This window comes from Dipodomys merriami, unplaced genomic scaffold (assembly GCF_024711535.1).
Source record: "Dipodomys merriami isolate MVZ:Mamm:240054 unplaced genomic scaffold, mDipMer1.0.p SCAF_78, whole genome shotgun sequence".
Lineage (NCBI taxonomy): Eukaryota > Metazoa > Chordata > Mammalia > Rodentia > Heteromyidae > Dipodomys > Dipodomys merriami.
In genome coordinates, this window is record NW_027206379.1 from 3,269,107 (window position 1) to 3,284,099 (window position 14,993).

Genomic DNA, 14,993 nt, shown 5'->3' on the forward strand with positions numbered 1-14,993 from the left:
TGGAGTTTCTCCTTCCATCCCATCTCCATTTCCTGCCCTCCCCGCCCCCGCACTCCATCCTGCCTGCCTGCGGGATAGGGGCTCTGAGGCCCCCAGAATGGCAGTCCCCCCCCCCCCCCGTCATCTGCAGGGCCGCAGCCTTTGTCCGCCCCTGCCCACCGCGGCTGACACGTGGAAGTCTGTGAAAGACGTCACTCCGAGCGCCTCGGAGCCCCATTTAGCTATTTGCTGAGATCAATTTTCTGAAATTACAGCCTAATCATGGGTTTGAACTGCTTGTCAGTTCCACAGAGAACAAAGGAGGTGATTTGATTTCAGTCCCTCCGTTGCCAAAGATGAAATGTCAGCCTGGGATGGAAAGGCCACCCCTCCGAGCCTGCAGTTTTGATTGGCAGCTGCCTGGGGCGGGGCGGGGCGGGGCGGGAGGAGGGAAGCCGGGTGTGATTGCAGGATTAAAAGGCCAGAGGCAGGTCAGGACTGGACCACGGGGTGCTTAGGTAGGGACAGGTGACGCTGGAAGGCTCCGTGGCCCCAGGATGGGGTGAGAATCCCCAGTCCCCAGAGGGAGTGGGGGAGCCGCTCTGTTCTGTTCCCCAGCCCGGTCCTTGCTGGGAGTGGCCGTGTCCCCTGTCCCCTGGGTGGGGGGCTCTGCCACCCGGAGCAGATGCAATAGACGGCATCACCGGTCTTCAGCTGCTGGCGCCGTCACCGGTGCCTTAGATGACACACATTTCCTTCTCAGTTCAGGACCTGCGAGGTCAAAGTCTCTGCTTAGGTAAAGGCCCTGCGCCGGCCCCAGACAGTCCTGCTTATTGTCCCCTACATCAGAGCCAGCGAGAGACAGCTCTGTGTGCTGGTGGCTGTCGCTCCTTCACTGGCCAACGTCACCAGCCCCCGAGGGGCCCCCACCCCCCCTCCAACTCCCCCACCCCCCCCACACACACTGGGCCCTCGGAGCCCTCACCCCGCCTTCCCCAGCCTTGGTCTCCTAAGCGAAGCTTCCCCAGCCACTGTGGGCACCGCCCAGCCTGCGGCTGGTGGACACTGCGGAGGCCCCGCACAGAGCCGCTGTGGACCGTGTCACGGGCTCCACCGATAGCCCATCAGACAAGCGGGGAGACTGAGGCTGGCCAGACGCGTCACCACCACAGGCCCAGGTGGCGCAGCCCCGCCTGCCCTGGCCGGGCTCCCTAGCCCCCTGGGTTTGTGCTGCGTACCCCGTCCCCGCCTCCCACCTCTCCGGATCCCTTGCCCTCTTGGGCAGCTTAGTGGATCCATCCCCTCCTGACCGGTCTGATCTTGGCGTGGTGACCCCTGTGTCCCTGGCCCTTAGGTCCCTAGTGAAGGGGACTCCGACGTGTGCCAGCCCCGGAGGTGCCTGGGCTGCGCGCGTCACCCGCCCCCTGTTGTGTGGGGAAGCGTGGCCAGTCTCCAGGGTGGGGCTACAGGAGGGTGTGCTGGGCCCCACCCCCGTGGAGGGTGGGGCGCGGGGTGGGGTGTGGCGGCGTGGGGTGCTTCGGTGGCGTGGGGCGCTTCGGTGGTGTGGGGCGCAACAGCGGGGTGGGGCGCAGCGGCGGGGTGGGGCGCAGCAGGGTGGCCTCCATGTTCCAGTGGAGGAAATCTGACCAGTTTGACCAAGGCTCTGCCCCAGCCTCCTGGTGCCTGTACTGGTGGCTCTTTAGAAGAAAAGACAGAAAATTCCTATTTTATAGGAAATGTCTCTATGTTTTCAGCACCGTTGAGCGAGATACAAGTTGGTGTGTGTGTGCGTCTCGCCGTGGCCACCTGGCTGTGGCTCCGGACATCTGGGATAGGACAGTGAGCGATGGCCAGCACACAAACGCCTGGGATTGGTCCCGGCTGCCAAGCTCTGATACCTCAGGCGAATCACCTAACCTCTCTGTTCCTGTTCCTTCTGCTTGCTAACATGTGCTAGGGCTCTGATCATAGGACTTAGAATCAAGAGTCCAATTGTTCACTGAAGGAAAATCCGGTCCAGTGCTTAAGTGTGGGCCCTGGAATTAACCTGGACAGGGCGCCTGGTCCCTGACCTTCAGTGTCCTCATTCACGCTCCTGTGTGTGTGCGTGCATGTGTGTGTCCCCATTCACACCCCTGTGCATGTGCACACGTGTGCACGGTTCTGGGGCTTGAACTCAGGGCCTGGGCACCATCCAGGAACTTTTTCACTGAAGACTGGTGTTCCACCACTTGAGCCACACCCCAGTTCACATTTGCTCACTGTTAATCAGTACATACACACACACACACACATACACACACACACACACACACCACCTCCCATGGAGCTGTTTGAATTTCTGAGTGTTTCCTCGGAAGATGGTTAGTGTGCAAAACTTCCCCTCCACTGTGTTGGTCGGTTCCTTTGCTATGCAGAAGGTTTGTGTTGTTTGATTCAATCCCATCGTCTATTTTTTTTTCTTTTGTCACCTGGGCTTTTATGTTCTTTCTCAACCCAAGAGCAGGGGCAGCCTTTGTTAGTATTCTCCGTGCCCGCCCCCCAGCCAAGGGAGCTGGATTTCCCAGGATGCCTTGCACTCCTACAGCCTAGTGGACTTGGTGGGAGTCCGTGCAGGAGATGGGAGGCGGGAGCAAGGGCCTGGTGCTCCCCCTCCTCCTGCCCCTCCCCCTCCTCCTGCCCCTCCCCCTCCTCCTGCCCCTTCCTCCCCGCCCGCCCATCCTTCTCGCCTCTTGCTTTGGGGTATTTTATTTCTATCTTGGAGACATCAAGTGCTCCTCTGAGCCTCCGTCTCCCCTGCAGAACGAGGAGACGTGGCACTCAGGGCTTCTGCTCTGTGCTCTACAAGAGCGCTTTGAACAACACCTGGTGGGCGGTAGCTCTAGTCCCCAGCTCCCTTGGCTTTGTGGCTTCGTGTCCTGCCATTCCTCCTCAGCCAGGCTGGTTGTCAGGGGAGGGGAGGGGAGGGGAGGGGAGGGGAGGGGAGGGGAGGGGAGGGGAGGGGAGGCTCCTGAGCTGCAGCCTGGCTCCGAGTCATTCATCGTGAACATCCAGAGCGCCTGTGTGTGTCAGGCACCCCCTGTGCCACAGGCCAAGGAGTGGTGCCCGCGCCTGCCCCGCACGCGCAGGAGGGACTCCTGGCCAGTCGGCTGTCCTTATGAACAGCACAGGGAGCCGGGATGGGGCTTGGGGAGGGCTGTCTTCATATGCTTTTCCTGTAGCAATGAGCTGCTTGAGGCTTGGGGGAGGGGAGGCCTTTATGAAGAGGATCATGGTGCAGAGTTCTGGAGGTCGAAGGTCAAGGGCCGCATGGCTTCCTGCTGGCAGACCTCCCGCGGTGCGGGCCATGGTCTCTCCCTGTTCCTATAAAGCTTCCCGGATGACTTTTCCCCATGCCAACCCCTTCCCCAAGGCCCCCTCCCAGCATCACCTGGACCCTCACACTGGGGATTACACGCCATCACGGGAGGCCTTGGGGGACACCCAAGCCCCCAAAACAAGCCCTGGCGGCGGATCCCATGAGGAGAGCCTTGCTGCTCGGGGCCGACTTGGGTCCTCCGAGCCGACTCTGGGAGACTCCCAGAGGAGGGAGCAGCAGCCGGGGGGCAGCCCTGGCCCCAGCCCCCTCCTTCCTCACCCCTGCGCCCGCCTGGGCCTTCAGTCTCCAAAGCAGAGGAGTGAACAGTGTGGGCGGGCGCTGCCAGCTGGCCGGCCTGGCCAGGGTCCCTGGCTCCGGGGCCTTGGTCCCTCCTCTGCACATGGCGGAGCCAGGGTCCCTTGGCTCCCCAGAGTTGTTGCCCTGGTTCGGCCAGGGGTGCCAAGGGAAGAATGGACGAGGCCCCGCTAATGGCTTCCTCCCCCCGCCCCCCCGCAGCCGCCACCTTCATGGAGCACTGGAAGCGGAAACAGATGCGACTCAACTACCACTGGGACCTCACGGGCTTCGAGGAGGAGGAGGTCAGTACCTTGGGCTGTTCCCCCACCCTGCCCTCCCCTCCAGTGCCCCCACCTGCTCCCCCACCCCGGGCTTCCCGTGGAGGCCTGAGGTCTGTCCTGCGGGGGTGAGGCGCTCCCCGTCCGTCCGCTCCCCACTCATCGCCCTGGTATTCCCGAGCCCTCGGTTGCCGTGGCGACGGTGTGACGTCTGCCCCTGTGGTTTTGGCCTCTGTGCTCACGTGGACGCACCAGCCAGCGGCCTAGCCACGGTCAGGATGCCACATGCCAGGGCTCCCCGTCCCGGGGCCCCAAAGGCAGCTGGGAAATCTCCCTCAGAGCTCAGAGGCCGCTCCCCAGCCATGAGCGGGTGTGGTCGAGGCGTGGGGTGGCCTTCACAGAGGAGGGGCGTCAGCAGGGGCAGGGTCCCCCAACGGCCATCTCCAGCGGTATTCCTAGGGTGCGTGGCTATGAGGAGGGACGGGGCCCGCAGAGCAGCGGAGGGCAGAGCCCCTGCCCAGGGTGCCGGCCAGTAAGCCCTCTCGTGAAATGCACTCTCGTTTTCCTGGGAGCGGGGGCTTGGCAGTAGGACTCGAACTCAGGGCCTTGCATGTGCTGGGCCAGTGCTCTACTGCTTACACCTCGCCTCTAGCCCAAGATGCTTACTTTTTGTTTCTTTTTGAACTAGTACAGGGGTTCAAACAGGGCCTCAAACTCTATGCTCAGCTTTTTCACTCTAGGCTGATGCCCCACCATTTGAACCACAGCTCCACTTCCAGTTTTTTGCTGGTTCATTGGAGATAAGAGTCTCCTGGACTTTCCTGCCCGGGCTGGCGTTGAGCTGCGATCCTCAGCCCTCTGCCTCCTGGGTAGCTGGGATGACAGGCTTCCCTGCCTGCCTGGGATGCTCACTTGAGCGGTGAGGCCCTGCTGCACCCCTGCGGCTCCGCTCGCCTTGGCTTCTCTCCTGTGGCCCGCTGGAGCCTGCCTCGATCACACCCCTCAGTGGCTCCGCAGCCTCAGAGTGATTACAAGGCCGGCCTCAGCGGCTGCCTGAGCTCCATCCTGAGGACGCCAGCTGGCTGGTGACCTGGGCCAGGTCACCCAACTTCTCTGTGCCTGTCAAGCAGCACCGAGAGCAGTCCTTGCTAGACAGAGTGTGTCAGTGGGACACCCCCGACCAAGTCCAGCGCCTCAGACTAAGTCCCACATACACGAAGCTCCCATACATGGAGACCTGACTAGCTGCCACCAGCCCCACCCACACCCGTCTATACACTAGTCTCAACTCATTCTCCCACTTCGGGCTGAGGCCACTGGCTTCGGCCCGTGGCTCTTCAGGGCAGAGCCAGGGGCTGAGCTGAGCTCTGGGCACATTCCAGGGCCGGACACAGCTGGCCAGGATGAGTTCTTTCCTCGTTGCTGTTAGAAAGACTCGCTGGCACTGAGTGGAGAGGGGTAGCTCGTGCCTGTAATCCCACCTCTGCAGGAGGCGAGATGAGGAGGGAGATGCTAGCTCAAGGCAGGAAGCTACAGGACCCCACTCCAACCTTCGGCCGGCGTGCCGGCGTGTGCCTGTGATTCCAGCCATGCAGGAGGCTGTAGTAGGATCGTGGGCAGAGACTGGCCCTGGGGGGGGGGGGAGCAAGACTACCCAAAACCCAAATAACTGAAATAGAAAGGGTTGTGTGTGCGGTAGAGGGCTTGCCTAGCGAGCACAGAGCCTGAGTTCAAATCTCAGTACTGGGGTGGGGGGTGGGGATGCCAAATAGTACAGTGAGCCTCTGCCATCTTCCTGTTTTAGAAGCGGATGTAGAATGTCCTTCCGTCGCGTGCTTGCCTCTGAGGGGAACTGGGGGGCAGGGACGGTCCCTGTGTCCCCTCCGTGGGGACCGCCCCTCGACCTCCTGACCTTGAAGGCCAGCCTTGACTTCAGGGTGGCGACCAAGGGAGGCTGAATGAGCTAGCCCAAGTGGGGTGACCTCAAATGGAATGGTGCTGTCTCCCCACCTAGGCTGAACCCCAAGTTTGTGCTCAAGGAGGATGGGTCATCCTTGGCCTGTGGGGTTCCTTGGCAGAGGCTGAGAACCCCCATTGTGGCTGTCACCACTATCTGCCCCCCCCCACCATTCCTCCCCCCCCCCCCGCCTCTTCCCAACCCACCTGCCCCGCACTCTTGGCTTTCGCCCTGGTCGGGGCGCGGGCGGGCCCCCCCCCCCCCGGCGGGCGGAGCAGCCTCAGTAACCACTCTCTCTGTTTTGTTTTTATTTTCTGGTTCCTGCAGGAGGCAGTTAAGGTTTGCAATCTTTTTTGTTGTTGTTTTTTGGTCACTCTTACCTCCTGTAGCTGTCCCGGGAGAGGGCCTTGCTCGCACACCTGTCGGCTCTTCTGCCTGGGCGGGGTCTCTGCTTCCTCCTGGGCCTGTCCTAGCCCCTTCTTCCCTCCAGCGCCCGCTCATCTGCTCCGGGCTGTCCCGGGCCTGGCACCGCGGGTGCCCTCGCTTGCTGCCTCTTACTGCGTCTCTTTCTCACAGTGTCCTCGGGGCCAGTTCGTGGCTGGGTGTCCTCATAAGCTTGGACGTAGCCCTGTCCCACGCTAGGGCCTGGGCTGGGTCCACGGCTGGGCGCCGCTCCTCGGAGCCCGGCAAGGGGAGGGGCAGACAGGGAACTCAAAGTGGAAGGGGGACAGGTGGCCGCGAACTCGCCCCCACGGGCGCGCACAGGGGGACGGTTTCAGCCTCGCACCGCCAGGGTCTCTGCCTGGCAACCGTGAGTGTGACCCACTTCCTTCCGCAGGATCACCCCCGAGCTGAATATGAAGCCAGGGTGTTGCAGAAGTCCCTCCGGAAAGAGGCCACGCACAAAGAGGTATGGTGCTGCCGCCTTTCCCAACAGCCAAACGCCAAGGCTCAGCGCGGTGGAAGGGCAGCAAACACCGTGTGTTCACCTTGGTGAACCCAGGGGTCAGCAAACTGCTCACACTGTAGATGGGGGTCAGCAAACTGCTCACACTGTAGACGGGGGTCAGCAAACTGCTCACACTGTAGATGGGGGTCAGCCGACACTGCTCACGATGTAGACGGGGGTCAGCCGACACTGCTCACAATGTAGACGGAGTCAGCCGACACTGCTCACGATGTAGACGGGGTCAGCCGACACTGTTCACACTGTAGACGGGGGTCAGCTGACACTGCTCACGATGTAGACGGGGTCAGCCGACACTGCTCACGATGTAGACGGGGTCAGCCGACACTGTTCACACTGTAGACGGGGGTCAGCCGACACTGCTCACGATGTAGACGGGGTCAGCCGACACTGCTCACGATGTAGATGGAGTCAGCTGACACTACTCACGATGTAGACGGGGTCAGCCGACACTGTCTGCTCGTGGCATATAGGCAGGGTTTAACGTTCCTCCCCCCACCAGCCTCTCGAGCTGCCTGGCTGTCATTTGGTAATGCCGGGACTATCCTGGAGCCACGGCCCTGGCCGCCTCTCGCTGAGGCTGGACAAGGCCTCAGGGGTCCTTGGAGGACGCTCTTTGGGACTGCAGGCTGTCCCTTCCCGCTCCAGCCTTTGAAGTGGGGCGGGGTGGAACTGTCACAGCGCACAGCGGCCACACCCCGGAGGATGCCAGCCCCTCCTGAGAGCCTGCTCTTGTAGCACAAAACCGGGGCCAGCCCTCCTCTTACGGCCAGAAGGAGCCTTGCCCCCCCCGGGGGCTGAGCGAGGCTCTGGTATGGAAAGGAACCCCAAAGCAAGAGCCGACAGCCTAGCGGCGTGCCCGGCCTGGTTGTTGCACAGCCCGGCAGTGTCTGAGGCCCCGCAGGCCTGTCCTGTCCCAGGGCCTGGCCCCAGCTCCCAGCCTGAGGCACCATGTCTCAGGGGATGGGGCCGTGGCTCAGAGGGACTTTGCTCGTCTCACTCAGTGCCAAGGGTTGTGGTCCGCACTATGCCCACTCTTGGCAGCAAAGGGCTGCGGCAAGCCACGCCGGCGGGAGGGTCTGTGCCCCGAGGCCCGGAGCCACCTGCTGGCCCCAGCTCGGCTTCTGCCCAGGCTCCTCAGTCACAGAAAACCCAGAGGTGTTCAGCTCCTTTCCGTGGGCCTCCGGGACGAGGTGTCCTGGGACTGTTTCCCACGGCCACGCCTCTTACGTGGTCGGTTCCATGTGGTTCTCCGCAGCAGCTCTGGTCCCCAGCTATGGCCCCTAATGAGCCTGGCTTGTGACGTGAGTTCCCGGGTGTGACGCCAGCCGTGCCCTCCCGGCGCGGGAGGCCCCCTTCCCCACAGCCACACCGTCAGGCTGGCGCTCCGCCATCGTGTGTGTGACTGAGTGGACGCGTGTGCGCGTGCACACACACGCGCGCGCATGTGCGCGTGCGCCAGACCTGGGACTTGCACTCGGGACCTAGGAGCTGTCCCTGAGCATTTTTGCTCAAGGACAGAACTTTACCACAAGAACCACAGCGCTACTTCTGGGGCTCAGTGGCTCAGTGGAGATAAGAGTCTCACAGACTTTCCTGCCCAGCTGGCTTTGAACTGTGAGCCTCTGCTCTGGGCCTCCTGAGTAGCTGGGATGACAGGTGTGAGCCCCCGGCCCCCGGCTACTGCCATCAAACCTTCCCAGGCTCTGTCCCACAGCCAATGGGCCTACGCGGCACTCACCATTTTACCTTGGGCCACCAGCTGCTTGAACCCGCTTGCTCAGCAAAGGGACAGAACTATGATGGTCTGTGTGGCCATTGGCCTGCTATTTCAGGGGCTGTAGACCACCCAGGAAGCCCTGTGGGGAAGCCAGCCGTGCCCAGATGGGCCTCAGGCTCCTAGTGTTCCTGCTGCACGCGGGTGGGCCTCTAGAGCCACGTGCTCCCACACACAGGACTCCCCGCCTGTCCAGGGTGCTCAGGGGACTCCTGAAAGGGACCCAGATTGTTCTCTGTTGCAGACAGACAAGGTGAAGCTGACTTGGAAGGACCGCTTCCCGGCCTACTTCACCAACCTAGTGTCCATCATCTTCATGGTAAGTTCCAGAAGGCGAAGGTGGAGAGATCTGGGATGCCCTCCCAGAGGTGACGGGCGGTGTTGCCACAGCGCTGTGGTACCCTCGTGTCCCAGGACGTGGCTGCCCTGGGCTCCGGTCCAGCAACGGCCCCTGGGACGGACACAGCTGGAGTTCCGCCGGGGCCCCAGGGTGGGCAAGCTGGTTTTGAGTGCCAGCTCTGGGTATGCACCGGCTCTGCATGCATGCCGGCTCCGGGTACACCCCGGCTCCACGTGCTAGCTGACAGTCAGCTGTCGTTGAGAGTGGTATTTGTTGAAAGAATTAGCTGTGTAGTTGTTACACTGATGGTCAAAATCAGTTCAGACCAAACTGAGGAGTCTTCTACAAACCATTGAACTGGGCACAGGCCAAGTGTGGCAGCTCACACCTCTAATCACAGCTGCACAGGAGGCTGAGATCTGACCATCACAGTTCAGAGCCAGCCTGGGCAGAAAATTCCTTGAGACTCTTATTTCCAATTCACCACCAAAAATCCAGAGAGTTGGGGTTCAAGTGGTAAGGTGTCAGCCTTGAGCAGAGACAGCACATAGGACCTGAGTTCAAATCCTAGCATTGGCATACACACACACACACACACACACACACACACACACACACACACACACACACACACGTGTACACATACACAAAACTGGACATGGTGGTACACACCTGTAATCCCAGATACACAACAGGCAAAGGTAGGAGGATCAAAATAAAGCCAGCCTGAGGCAAAGACTCAGGAGGCTGCCTTTAAACAAAAACAATCACCAAAGCAAAAAAGTTGGGGGGGGGGGAGGGGGAGGGCTGGGAAGGTGGCTCAGTGGTAGAGCGCCTGCCTTGCATGCATGAGGCCCTGGGTTCGATTCCTCAGCACCACATAAGCAGAAAAAGCCAGAAGTGACACTGTGGCTCAAGTGGTAGAGCGCTGGCCTTGAGCTGAAGAGCTGAGGGACAGCGCCCAGGCCCAGAGTTCAGGCCCCACGACCGACAAAAAAAAAAAAGCTCTGGGGGTATAGTCCAAGTGGTAAAGCACCTACCCCACAAGACCAAGGTTCTGAGTTCAAAGTCCAGTGAAAGTATTAAGAAAATAGCACACAGATTGGACAAAAATCATGACTTTACTGCTCCTGGGACCTGGGACCTGGGACCGAGCCTCTCCCCCTGACACGAGAGGCTGTGGCCCCCGTGCATTCTCCTCGGCCCTCACCACCTGGGGCTCCCGTCCTTCCTAGTGGCCAGGGCCACTGTGGTCCCATCCTCCCAGCGGGAGGTTGAGAGAGCCTGGCACACTCCCCTCTCCCGGGGCTCCTGTACAGACGCCCTGGCAGGGTGCGGCTCGCGTGGTCTCCAGGACTGGCCAGGACGCAGCCCCTCCGGCTGGGGAGGAAGCTGGGGCCTCGAGGGGCCAGCCCACGGGCCGGGGCTGGTTTCTCTGCCCCGGAGGCCCCTCGTCCCATAGGAACTTGGACAGACGGAGGCAGAGCCTGGCTGGGTTTGCTGGGCTGAGCCAGGGCTCCAGGGCCACCAGCCCAGGGCTGGAGGGCGTCGTGGGCCTTAGATCCTTTCTCCCACAAGGGACCTGGACTCACATAAAGAGACCCAGATAACGGTCCTCCCAGGGCCCCCCCAGACCACGCCTTGGGGGGCCGCGTCACCTCCTCTCTGGGGGACGGGGTAGGGCAGGGGTGCGTTCAGCTTCATGCTGGTTTATTTGTGCCGGGGTCTTGCTGTGTTGCCCAGGCTGCCTCTGAACCCCTGGCTGAAGGACTCAGGGGTCTCCTGCCTCAGGCCCCCCCATCACCCCCACATTGAGGGACTGCTCGCCTTGTCTCACGGGAGCTGGGTGACGGACGTGCAGAGCTCCGCGTGCCCTGGTCCTGAACATGCCAGTGTGGCCAGGCCAGCCGCCCGGGCCCTTGGCATGTGCACTGCAGGCGGTGAGAGAGAGCCGCAAGGCCAGCCCGTCCTGAGCACGCCCGCCCCATGGCGAAGGGGGCTGAGGGCCTCTCTGCCAGGTCCCGCGGGCCGGATGCCGAGCCTCGGCCTCCATAGACCGGCACCGGGCCGTGTCTGCCTCTTGGCAGGAGTTCCGAGGAGCCCCTGGCTCCCTGGCACTGCCCGGGGGAGGCCCGCACCTCACCGCACGGCGGCCCCTTTGCTTGGGTGTAGCAGGGGCCACCACTAGAGTGCGGTCATCATCAGTGACCAGGACACGTCTGCCGAAGCCAGTGTTGGTGGCCCCCAACATTTCTAGAAGGTTCCCTGGGGGTAGCAAGCCTCAGCTCTCTCAGCCAGGCCTGGGAGCCGTGAGGGACGCAGATGCAGAAGCCTGCGTGGGACATCAGAACCTGCCGCCCCCCCCCCCCCGCCGGCTCCCCCTGCCCAGCCCAGTGGGGCATCCACTGCCTTGGTTTTTGGTTTGTTGTTTGATTTATCAGTCGTGGGGCTTGAACTCGGAGCCTGGGTGCTCTCCATGAGCTCTTTGGGCTCAAGGCTAGTGCTCTACCACTTTGAGCCACAGAAGTTTTCTGGTGGTTAACTGGAGATGAGAGTCTCATGAACCCTCCTGCCCAGGCTGGCTTTGAGCCGGGATCGTCAGATCTCAGCCTCCTGAGTAGCTTGGATGACAGGCGTGGGCCACCGGTGCCCGGTTGTGGGGTTGTTTGTGGGGTATGTGTGTGTGTATGTCAGGGCCTAACCTCTGTCCCTTAACTTTTTGTCTGAAGGCTGGAGCGATAGCTCCTCCACTTCTGGCTTTTTTGATGGTTAATTGGAAATAAGAGTCTCACAGACGTTCCTGCCCAGGCTGCCTGCAAACCTTGGTCCTCAGATCTCAGCCTCCTGAGTAGCTAGGATGACAGGCGTGAGCCACACTGGTGCCAGGTTCCTTTGGTCTTGTTGATGTAGTTATTTCATGGGAAAAGCATCCTGGACAGACAGACAGACGGATGAAGCGGGCAGAGCAAATCTGCCCAATAGCTCCCAGCTGTCTCTCAGGGACCCAGGAAGCACCAGCCTGAGATCTAGGGAGAATTCTGGCCTGCGTTGGGTTTGCCAGGCCTCGGGCTGGCTCTCATGGAGAAGCCAGAAGGCTCCTGGTGAGTCCTGGGCAGGCAGGAGAGGGGCCTGACGTGTCCCCAGTCTGTAGTGCAGCCCACACCTCCCTCAGCACTGCAATGCCTGCCCTCCTCGGGGTGAGGGCTTGGCCTAGCTCCAACACCCCACACGAGAGACCTCTCCCACAACCAGCCTGCCCTGGGGCACCCCGGACGGCGCTGGGGTGTGGGCACACGGGGTCCCAGGAAGAAGGCAGATGAGAACCCACCCCACCCCCTACCCTCCTGGGCGGACCCAGGAAGTCAGTCCTGGTTCTGACAGGAGGTCTGGCTAGAGGAGCTGGCGGAGGGTAGGGGTGCCGCCCCTTTGGCCCCCCCCAAGCCTGTCCCCTCTCCCCGTGCAGATCGCTGTGACGTTCGCCATTGTGCTGGGGGTCATCATCTACAGGATCTCCACGGCCGCTGCCTTGGCCATGAACTCTTCCCCGTCCGTGCGGTCCAACATCCGGGTCACCGTCACGGCCACCGCCGTCATCATCAACCTGGTGGTGATCATCCTGCTGGATGAGGTGTACGGCTGCATAGCCCGCTGGCTCACCAAGATCGGTGAGTGCCCGTGCCGGGGCCGAGGTGCTGCCCGGGACTCATTCCCGGCCGGCCACGAGCTGGGGTGGGGGGCGCCCCATGGTGTTCATGGCTGCAGCCCAGCCCCTTTTCTCCCCCAGAGGTCCCCAAGACAGAGAAGAGCTTTGAGGACAGGCTGATCTTCAAGGCCTTCCTGCTGAAGTTTGTGAACTCCTACACCCCCATCTTCTACGTGGCATTCTTCAAAGGCCGGTAGGGACACCGCAGCGTGGCCTGCTGCTCCTCCACACACCTCCCCCTTTCTCCCCCCATCCCCACTATCCCCCCCCCGGCCATGCCTTGCCCTGCCTGTCCTCATATGCGGAAGGCCACAGAGTCTGTGTTGGGGTGGGCAGCAGGCTCCTGCCGTGTGGGGTTCAGGGAGAGCCTGGTTCTGGCAGAAGCAGCAGAACAGCAGAGATACCCCCCCCCAGGCAAGACAGACCCCAGACAGCAGGGCCTCCAAACAGGGGAGGCCCTCAGCAGTACAGACTCCAGAGAAGACAGGCCCCAGGCAACGGGAACCCCAGATGTGAGGAGCCAGGTAGCGGAGAGCCCCGGCAACACAGACCCCAGGTAGAGGAGAGCCCCAGCCACACAGACCCCAGGTAGCGGCCCCAGTAATGCAGAGCCCAGGCAGCGGGCCCAGCAGGAGGCAGGGCCACACTGGGCTGCAGGCAAGCCAGGGAGATCTGTCCCTGAACAGGACACAGGTGGAGGAAAGGCCGCCCATACTTCCAGAAGGCTCAAGCTTAGGGCACCCCCCTCTGGTACAGTCCCCTTGGGTGGGCAGTGAGTGTGAAGTGTCCTTAATGAAACACCATAATCCTTCCAGGTTTGTCGGACGCCCGGGGGACTACGTGTACATTTTCCACTCTTTCCGGATGGAGGAGGTAATGGAAACCCCGTATCGGCCCTCCTGCCCTGGGCTCTGCCTCCCAGCGTGTCTGCATTGTGCATGCACACCCATGTGTTCGCACGTGTGGCTGTCCTGTGTGTAGCTTGGCCTTCTCTCTCTATAGGCGTCATCTGCTTTTATCCGCCTTGCTGGGTGCTGGTCTCAGTGTTCACGTCACGGTGCTGTCGAAGCCTAGCCTGTTCCCAGCCACAGAGATGACAGCTGCTTTCCTTTCTTTTTTTGTTTAGGCTGAGTATTTCTGTGGTTAAAATGAGTCGAGGAAGGAAACCAGAGCTGAGCTACTCTTTCTTTTTATTCCATTGCAATGTCTGTCTCTGGCCTCAGGCAAGCTGGGCACCCCTGGCTTCCGCCCGTGATTCTGGCCACAGCACCTCCCGTCGCTGACTCACGCCCGGGGCTTCTTTCACTGTATTTGTCCCACAACCAATGGCTCCACCAGCCCAGCCGGGCGGCCTCATTCCAGGCCCCGGGTCACCAGCCCTTGTTTCCAGCTCACAGAACAACTCCACTCGTCAGGAAAGACGGGGGCGGGTCTCCTTGCGAGAACACCGTGGCCAGGTTCAGAGGGCTGGGTGGGTTTCAGGTCCAGGGAGATCTGGCTCTGGAGCACAGCCTGGAAGTTCAGCTGGCTGAATGCAAGTCCGGGCGCCCCAGCCTTCTCCCCTGTGCTGGGGCCTTGCGAAAGACCCACAGAGTACCTTGGCTGTCATCCTTTTCTTCCCCCCTGTGGCGCCTTGCCACACTCGCGATGCTCAGAGACCCCGGGAGGTGTCTTTATAAAACAAAGCGAAGGTGTCATCTTTGTGATGACGTGATGGATGCCTCTCTAAGACAGACATTTCGGAAACTCTATAAAAAGTTCCTCCGCAGCTCAGGCTGTGTGCCCCGGAACTCACAGGCACCCTTTCCTTCGGGCAAGCTGAGCGTTTCCCCCCACACGGCCGGCTGAGGGCGGCCTGGGCTGGATGGGGAGGCCGCTGCCAGGCCTCGGCAGCCATGCAGGGGACCGTGTGGGACAGGGAGGAGGCGCTGGGACCTGGCCTCGCTACTGCCCACCCCTCCACACCCTGCACCCCAGTCTGATCTTTGCTTCCAGGCACCCAGCCCACAGACCTGGGGGCCCCCAAAACCAGGGCTTGACATGACGAAAATGTGCCTGCTCACTGTCTGGAGGCTGGAAGTGCAAGCTGAAGGTGTGCCAGGCCTCGCACACCTGTCTCACTGACCTTCCAGCCTTTGCCCTGGATCCTCCACCGCCCTGTTCAGTGCCCCAACCTCTGCCCTCTACTCTGTCTTCCTTCTGTGTTCTTTCCTCATAAGGACACTGCTCATTGGCTAGGGCCTGCCCTACTTCAGGACCTCCTCTTAGTTAACCCCATCTGCAAAGACCCCACCCACCCCCAGGTTCCAGGGAGTCAGGACACAAATCAGCCACAAC

The 14,993-nt window shown here is 61.5% G+C and overlaps 1 protein-coding gene across 5 annotated transcripts in view; it reads left to right on the forward strand.

Annotated features, from left to right (window-relative positions):
- Positions 1-14,993, forward strand: part of Ano1 (anoctamin 1) — a 72,690-nt gene that overhangs the window by 42,409 nt on the left and 15,288 nt on the right. For 3 of the 5 annotated variants that reach the window (XM_070009663.1, XM_070009665.1, XM_070009667.1), the window contains 7 exons: positions 3,854-3,936; positions 6,197-6,208; positions 6,708-6,779; positions 8,858-8,932; positions 12,417-12,618; positions 12,738-12,849; positions 13,472-13,529. In XM_070009663.1, the coding sequence (XP_069865764.1) occupies positions 3,854-3,936; positions 6,197-6,208; positions 6,708-6,779; positions 8,858-8,932; positions 12,417-12,618; positions 12,738-12,849; positions 13,472-13,529 (614 nt within the window). The remainder of the gene's footprint in view (positions 1-3,853; positions 3,937-6,196; positions 6,209-6,707; positions 6,780-8,857; positions 8,933-12,416; positions 12,619-12,737; positions 12,850-13,471; positions 13,530-14,993) is intronic. The other 2 variants (XM_070009664.1, XM_070009666.1) reach the window with 1 other exon arrangement.